Consider the following 8,639-nt stretch of genomic DNA (forward strand, 5'->3'; position numbering starts at 1 on the left):
TCAACCAATCAGATCACAGAACACAGTAACTTTTGGTTTACAATTCCCAACTCAGATACATTAGCCAGTTCTTATTGTACCCATTAATGCTGATCGCCCGCCAGGGCCCAGCAAGTCCACAGGTTTTAATATCTATTATTATGGAGCCGAGGGTATCGAACCCGCGACCATCCTTGTGGAAGATAACCACTACACAACAGAGACGGTTCATTCACAGAGGAAAGTAGAAAGGTTAGACTGTGGCACGCATGACAAGTATGTGTTAAGCCTTGGTGCGTTCCTGACAGATACGTATGTGTACAATAGAAGAATCAAAGTAACTGTACGACAAAATGTTCACTTCATGGCCTTTCATATCATTGTTAGAGTTGTTGTGATATGGGTCGCATTCAAGATTACTGAACGTAATCGTGTGTCTGTGCGTGCGTGTGCGTTGCTTGTACTCAGTTTCATAATGTTAACCCTCTGAGACAATGCCAGCAAGTTCGAACCACCCATCACTGCTTTCGAAGCAGACACTCTTTCCACAAGAACCTGGTGGAGATCCTTCATTGCCAAAAAAGCATCCGAGAGCTGATAGGGTATCTCACACCAATATCATATTATTTAATGGATTATTATTATGACACAATAGTCATCAAGCCTCCATGAATGTAACCATACATGAGTGGATTTCAGGTTTCTTAATCTCAGGAAGCTGTTCTGTCGAAACTCGTGAAAGTCAACTGAAGATGAGGAGGGACTTTAAATATGGTTATAAAATCATCTAAGGCTTGCCTCTTGTTGTCTTCTTCGTGGCGACCTATTCCATTCTAGCGGACTGTAAATGACTATGACTTTCCGATGTAAACATAAAGTAGGACTAAACATTAATTATTAAAATAACTTGTTTTGATCAATGACTTGTTTTGGATTACTATGATATTATTGTTATTTTGGCAGATTGTCGGGGATAGCGTTACCTGTGCTCAGACTTTCTTCCTTGGTATTACATGCAACCCGGGCGGTGGGGTAGTATGATGGGTATAACATTGGCTCGTCACGCCGAAGATTCGAGTTCGAATCTCCACATGGTTACAATGTGTCAAGCCCATTTCTGGTGTCCCCGGTGTGATTTTGCGCGAATATTGCTAAAAGAGGCGTTAAACCACACAACCACACTCTAAATACGACCCCTTTGGATATATAACTGTTGGAGAGTGACTAAAACAATCAGTCATTTGATCAAAACTAACATTTTCATTTATTTGATCAATGAAACAGATAATTTATAACTCAACTGCATTTTTAAAATATAAATGCCCAAACTCAAATAATCTATCCACCAAGCTCAAATTGTCTACTATTCACTTCATTCTGGGAAACACACTTACCTGCGTTTCTCAAATTTGAGTAAAAACCCAAGAAATTTGGGCCAGGTCTGCAGCTCTTGTATGAGCTATTCAGTTGTTTTGGAGATGAACACCTTCTTTAGCTCCGCATACTTTTCATATAGAAACTGAATGTTTTGATGTGCCAAGCATTGGGAGAAAACTATTTTTATGGTGTGTAAAATGAAAATAAGATCAAACAAATTAAATCAGTTATAATGAAGCCTTGGAGTCAGTATGCGTTAACTACTCCTTTGTCTATACTTTCTTGGATTACCGCAGAGAAACCATGTGCCCCTTTGTTGAAACAACCTTCAAAACAAATACCTTGCATTTGATGGATTGACTAAAACTGTTCAGGCAGTCAGTCTAAATAGAACTCTAATTCAGTTATTTGACCAGATGACTGAAAGCTTTAGTCTTCAGATCAAATGGCTGATCGTTTTAGTAATTTGACCAGATGACTGCACATTTCAGTCATTTTGTCAAACGACTGGTTGGACAGACTGACTGTAATATGTACACATAATTTTACGATTCCTATTTGCATATTAAATACTCATATCATATTTGATATATTTATTTCATATCAGATCCTCCTATCACTATACCATCTATTAGCCTCCAGTACCTGACATCAGTTCAATGCATGAATAGAGTGCGTCGATGGCTTCTTGGTTAGTACTCAGCCAACACGGGAATCTCGAAATGTCTGTGGAAAGCTGATCTCCACGCCGTATGTTACCAATTACCCCAGTCACTGGCGTGAATGCTGCACTCTAACGTGCCTTTGCTGGTAGCATAATAAAGTAGCATTACCAAACTAATGAAATAAACACTAATTCATATCTATATGATAATATTCCATTTACCAGTGACCTAGCATTTAGGAGTGTGTGAAACATAGGATAAATCTGCCCAGGGTGTTTAAACCTGTGCCATCGTTGAACAACTTTTGCAATCAATTCAGACGGTTTCCGAATATGAAAATAGAGATATGCACCATTCTATTAGTACAGCACAAGATCACGGGAAAGCAGAGCAGATGACGGGAGAGCAGTATATTTGATACTAGCAAAGCATTTGATCGCGTTTGGCATAAATAGTGTCATTGAAAAATTAAAGACAGGTGGAATTAGGGACGCGTTGCTAACTTGGTTTGAATGCTTCCTATCTATTGTCACTCGAAGAACTGTCATTAAGGGTCAGTCTTCCGATACTCAGCCTGTATTAGATAGTGTACCCCAAGGTTCTGAACTGGGTCCCTTTATGTTCCTTATTTATATAAATGATTCACTTGATGGTGTTTCAAGCAACATGTGTTTCTTTGCTGACGATGCCCCTTTTCCATTTCCTGATGATACCTCTCTTTACATAATCATAGGTAACCTATGCAACAAGAATATTAAACAATGATCTCACTAATCAATCTGAGTGGGCAAATGAATGGCAGGTATCGTTTAGTCCTGAAAAACCTGTGGTTGTGTTATTCACTAAAAGTAATACCTAGTTATAAAACAGATTTAATGACGAAAGATTTTGGCTATCATAAACGTTTAGAACTATTTCAAAGTAATGGTTACTGGGATATGGAAATCGAATATCCAGTAAAAAGACACTAGTCCTTTGATAAACTGCTTACGGAGTCTTGAATATAAACTTAACAGAAACTGCTTAGAAAGACTTCTCATTCTTCCTTCCTATCTTTGACTACTGTGACTTCATTTGGGATAACTGCACCCAAGAACAAGGTCTAGTCTAGTCCTAAAAATGACATCTCTTCGTGCCATAACTGGGGACGTCAGGGGTACTAGTCATAAAAAGTATGCGAAGAAACAAGTATATCATCTCTCTTTGAAAGAAGAAAGAATCATAAGTTTTGCTCTCTTTTATAAGATGGCACAGGTACAACAGAGCACTTAACAATGTTAGCTCCACAAAACGTGGTCCACAAATTTCACTATTGCCTTCGTAATACCAGAGATATTCAGCCGGAAAAATAGACTAGTACAACGCTCAGTCTTTTCCTTCATCAGTCATCCAAGCCTGCAATGATCTCGACGACTCTGTTAAATCGGCAGAATCACTGTCTAAGTATAAAGTATATCTTACTTTTTTTGGGGTTTTTTCAAACCATCATGTCCAAAATGAGGCTTGTGTGTAACCTTACACCATTTCGAAAGACATGCAAAAAATAGTTCATGCCAATGTGGCTTTTTAGCAGACGATATCTCACACTTATGTATTTTTATGCCCGCTATATTGTCATATCAGACATAAGCCAGGACTTCTACCGCAATGGATCGATTCTCTGTTGATGAAATACTCTATGGCAAAGACACCTTATCCAGTACTCATACAAAATTACTTCTTAAATCCATTTATCAATTCATAATTAACTCCAACCGTTTTGTTATTAACACACATAAAACTATAACAACTAAGTCATTTTATTCGTTTAATTGTCTCATTGCTCTATACATCCTTTTTGCAATCTCTTAATTATGTTTAATTTGACCAAGTTGTTTTCTGCACGATTCTTTCTTATATCCATTAAAACGATGTTCGTGGCTCTTAAAATCAGACATTGCAGATATTTTGCGTAACTGATAAATATAGTTATATCAGGTTATTTTTGTATGATTATTGATATTTTTGCTGAAGCCAAACAGAGTGTTGCAGAACTAACACGAACACCTTGAACGCGGAAATGCCATTCGTATCAATGGATCCTATACATGAAATGAACTACACGGATTGTCTACTCATGTCCTGATTGCCTTGACATATGGTTTCAGATACAGATATGACATGTGAGTCCACGTTTCAGTCCGCCTCAACCCACAATAGGGCAGGTTAAAGATTTCATGGAAATAACTGATGGACACTTCACATGGTAAAAAAGTGTTTTCATGCACTAATCTATAACGAATGTATAAATTACGAAAAACATTTGGCTGTGCCATTGGACGTCTTTGTCTTGAATTGTACAATTATATAGCTACTCCGGAAAGTCTCTCTGGAATTTGATGTTCACCCCTGTTTTGCTTATAGGATTAGTGTGCACTGTATGATGTATTGTTTCTATATATGTGGAATAATTTTGTTTTGTTGATTCTCTGCAAAATGAATTGTAAGAAAGACACTTGCAACACATTTGTCTCCGGTTATCTCATATTTTGGTCTTCATCACCTCAAGAAGATCAGATCAGATTTTCTGACTTCACAGACACATGTCACCGCATTCCATTTGATCGATGCTCATACAGTCAGTCATTGGATTACCTGTTCCATACTCGAATATTTACAGACTGCATCATTCAAACAAAAGAAATATCTACAATACGCAGAGGCGATTGTACAATTCTACACTTATACAAAGGCTAGTTATATCGCCGAGGGCAGCGTTAAGCAACAAACAAAGAAAACGTAATCCTTCATTACTATCGTGTCTTCCTTTCAGGGCATCACTGACAGCTTCTTAGGACCGAGTCTAGAGGAACTTCGGTGCATCTACTCCGTGAGTGTTCGGACCATAAGCATTCTGCTCCCTCTCTGGTCTGGGCTCAAGACAGCGGGCTGTGTGCTCTACGCTCCGTTACATAAACCGTTAAACACATACACACTGATGATCGTGTGTGTCATTGTCATCAGTTCCCTTGTGCTGGCAATACCACTGTGTACTTCATTCTGGTTGGCTGCAGCTGCAACCTCAGGGACAGGACTGGTTGGAGGGGTGTTAGTCACTGGTGAGTAACACACGTGTCCTAGTGTGATGGAATCAGCAGGTGGGGTAACCTCGTGGAAAAATTGTTTGCTCATCACCTGTAAACCCGAGTTCAATTTTCTAAATGGGTACAATGTGTGAAGCCCATTTCCGATTTCCTCTATGTGATAGTGCTGGAATATTGCTAAACACGGCATAAAACTAAATTCACTCACGGACGCACTACTATAGCTGGAGGGGTCCCCAACAACATTTACTCAGTCTCTCAGTAATATATATTTACGGTTACATCAAATTGTATCGTAGCTTGTTGCATTAATCCTAGAGTGTGTGTAATAGAATAAAGCTCTTGCGGTATCTGTGGGGATTGCAAGATAAGATATTACATAGAGATATAATAGAGCATAAATTCCGCCCGCCGTATTCTTACATTAACGTTATATCAGTATGTTCTATAATTGCAGCCACCACTGCCAAAACAGGCGACTTAAGTCGAGAAAGTGCTCTCCCCTTTCACATGGTAGCGCTAGCGTTATGTACCGGAAACGTCATTGGAGCATTGGTTATCTCCCCTTTCCTCAACGACACAGTGCATCATGGCAACACATCTACCTTGGAAATTACAGCATATGAATGTGGAGACTCTGAGTCGAACATAGTTTATTCATACTTGTGTTTTGCGTCATTTGGAGCAATGCTCGCTATTCTTCTGACAGTGTTACGAATATGCCTGGACAACAATACTGACCGGGTCTTGAAAGAGAAAAACAAAAAGGAATCGTTTAGGAAAGTGGAACTAATTTTTATTATCTTTATTTCTTGTTTACTTCTTCTAACCGGTGCAACTCATGTCGTCTATGGGAGTTTTCTCCTCCTGTTTGGAACTCGTAGCTCTCTGAAGATGTCTGAGAAGATAATTGCCCTTATGACATCATCGTATTATGCCGTCACGATGTGTGGGCGTTTGGGTAGTGTACTTGTAAGTCTAGTCATATCGCAGCTGTGGCTAATCACTGCGTGTTTGGTTGGGGTCCTGACCACGTCTGTGTTCCTGGTATTCACGGCTGAAAGAAGCTTGGTGTTCTTGTGGGCTGGTTCTAATGTTCTTGGTCTGTTCTTTGCACCTCTATTTGCCTCACTGATAGCGTGGGCGGTTGAAAGTGTTACAGTAAACGACACTGTTTACACCATCATCATGTTCGTTGATTATGCGGGGATATCGTTAAATTCTCTTATAGTAGGACAACTGATGTCTGCCTTCGGGCCTCAGATGTTGCATTATTGTTTTGCAGTGTTAGGTGGGATAGATATAACTTTATTCCTCTGTCTGATTTGCCTGGGAAAGCTCATACAGAAACGGAAGAAGGATGGATACAGCGACCCTGCTGGTACCTAACTCAGTAGAATCGTATATACTTATGGACTCTTTGTAGAGTAAACGTATGCTTGTTGATTCTCGAGTTTGATGTTTGTTTGTTTGCTTGCTTGCTTGTCATGCTATTATATGGACAGTTGAAGGGGAATGTGCGTGCGTCAGTCATCTCACATAATACTTAACATTACACAAAGTTCAGTAGTGTGCGCGGTGATGAGGTAGCCCAGTGGGTAAAACGCCCGTTCATCAAGCCGAATACCCGGGTTCGATTCAACAAATGCGTACAATGGGTGATGTCCAGTTCTGTTGTTCTCCCCCGTGATATTGGGGAGTAATGCTAAAAGCAGCTTGAAACTAAACTTCCTGGTGACGACACATACAAAGCTATCGCAAACTGTGCATTTGACAACAGACTCCTGGATGAAGGACAAACTAGGTTAAATTATGACAATACAGACATCTTGATAATCAGCTCTAGACACGTCTAGAATATCAAGAATGTCAAGAATATCATTTCCAAATCTGAAAGTGGGCAGCAACGAGATCTCACCAAGTAGTAACGGAAACTTGGATTCTCCATGGACAACACATACACATTGGAGAAGCATGCAAATGCTGACTGCAAATCTGCCTACTTTCAAGAAAGAAAAATCAGTTAAATCAGGCGTTATATTTACCCCTTAGTCGTAGAGGTGCTTGTCACTGGCATGGCAACATCTCGGCTAGACTACTGCAAAGTGTGTTGTGCGTGATCCGTCAAACCCGTTTTGATAAATTACAGCGTGTCCAGAGTGCTGCAGCCTGGCTTTAGACACACAAGTGAAAATATGAATACATAACACTGGTTCTAAAGATGCTCTATTGACTACCTATCAAGCAACGAATCAATTACTGACCTTTGCCTTCAATCCACTGCAACAAACAACTCCAATATATCTGCGAACTCGAACTGCTTCACGCGTGTCGAAAAGATGTTTCCTTTCACCTCATTCCATGCAGCTCGATGTTCCAAAACAACAAAAACATTTGGTGATGTGGCTTTTGAGAAATCAAGGTCAGTTCTTTGGAACGCTCTCGCTGTTGGCATTAGGAACTGTACCACTGTTCCTTCCATCAACTCATCTCTTTACAAAAGCCTACCATTGATCAGCGCACTTGAGTAATATTTGCTTGGAAAGGGTGCTGTGCAAACGACTAGTTTTATTTATTATTTTATCGTATCCTATTTGCAAATATCGTTGCTCACGATGTTGATTTGTCTGGTTTAGACACGATTAAGTACAGACGGCCGCCATGTGGTTGAAGTAATGCAGAGTGCGGCGTAAAACTAAACTCACAACCACATCCGTTGATGCCGGTTTGACAGGTGAAAGAAACAATAAAATTAACATTCCACCTCACCTTGAGTTATTTGTGCTTTCATGTTTGTTCGATGCGGCTAATGTTACCATCAATTCTGCTAAATCCTACTCCACCTCATCTGTTGAAACTATAGATGCCTATCCCGGACAGCGTAAAGCAAACAGATAAATATAATATTCATGTTTGTGTTGAAAAAAATATAACATATAAAACGGTCATTTTAGTTTTGAGGCTGAAGTTGTGATATGTTGCTAAGTGCCCTTTTTGACAGATATTTTTCATACATCAGATATCTCTTCCCGTCACTATGTGACTGAAACATTACCGATGTGACGTTCAACTTTAACTCACTCACTCACTCACCGAAACGAAAACAGCGGTCTGTGAAAAGGTCAAATTGTATACCTATGAGGCCCTAAAAGGTTATAGACACGTGACGTATCCTACCGGTACCCATATTCTGCTGGGTGAACAGAGGCAATTTTGAACAAACTCACTTGCCTATTTTGATTCCTCATCTATCACATGCGCTTCGTTGTGGTGTAGCACGGACGCCCTAGGGACTCTCAGGAGTCAAGCCGTCAGACATGGTCACCCATCGAAGAACACTCCTCACTCCATGTTTCTTAACTGATTGTGACCTGAGCTCAATGCAGATGCCCACACACCTCCACAACATATCACTAAAAACCCTTCCTGTTTCTTATCCACACTTCATTTCGCTACCACTTACAGAAAATTGTTCCAATAAGCTAAATGTGGATTTCAACTATTTTGTTGTTCATGAATTTAAAAACAGTGTAAC

The 8,639-nt window shown here is 39.8% G+C and overlaps 1 protein-coding gene across 1 annotated transcript; it reads left to right on the plus strand.

The window, feature by feature from the left end:
- Window positions 1-4,839: 4,839 nt before the first annotated feature.
- Window positions 4,840-7,872, plus strand: LOC137284852 (major facilitator superfamily domain-containing protein 4A-like). Its single transcript, XM_067816876.1, has 2 exons — window positions 4,840-5,119; window positions 5,562-7,872. The coding sequence occupies exons 1-2, from the start codon at window positions 4,999-5,001 to the stop codon at window positions 6,491-6,493; spliced, it is 1,053 nt and encodes a 350-aa protein (XP_067672977.1). The 5' UTR covers window positions 4,840-4,998; the 3' UTR covers window positions 6,494-7,872.
- Window positions 7,873-8,639: the final 767 nt, after the last annotated feature.

This window comes from Haliotis asinina, chromosome 1 (assembly GCF_037392515.1).
Source record: "Haliotis asinina isolate JCU_RB_2024 chromosome 1, JCU_Hal_asi_v2, whole genome shotgun sequence".
Classification (NCBI taxonomy): Eukaryota; Metazoa; Mollusca; class Gastropoda; order Lepetellida; family Haliotidae; genus Haliotis; species Haliotis asinina.

Bases quoted from the DNA above. Each gene is read 5' to 3' on its own strand.
- LOC137284852 (XM_067816876.1), top strand. From the start codon at position 4,999: ATGATCGTGTGTGTCATTGTCATCAGTTCCCTTGTGCTGGCAATACCA. The intron at 5,120-5,561 runs GTGAGTAACACA...CTATAATTGCAG, and splicing joins TGGAGGGGTGTTAGTCACTG to CCACCACTGCCAAAACAGGC.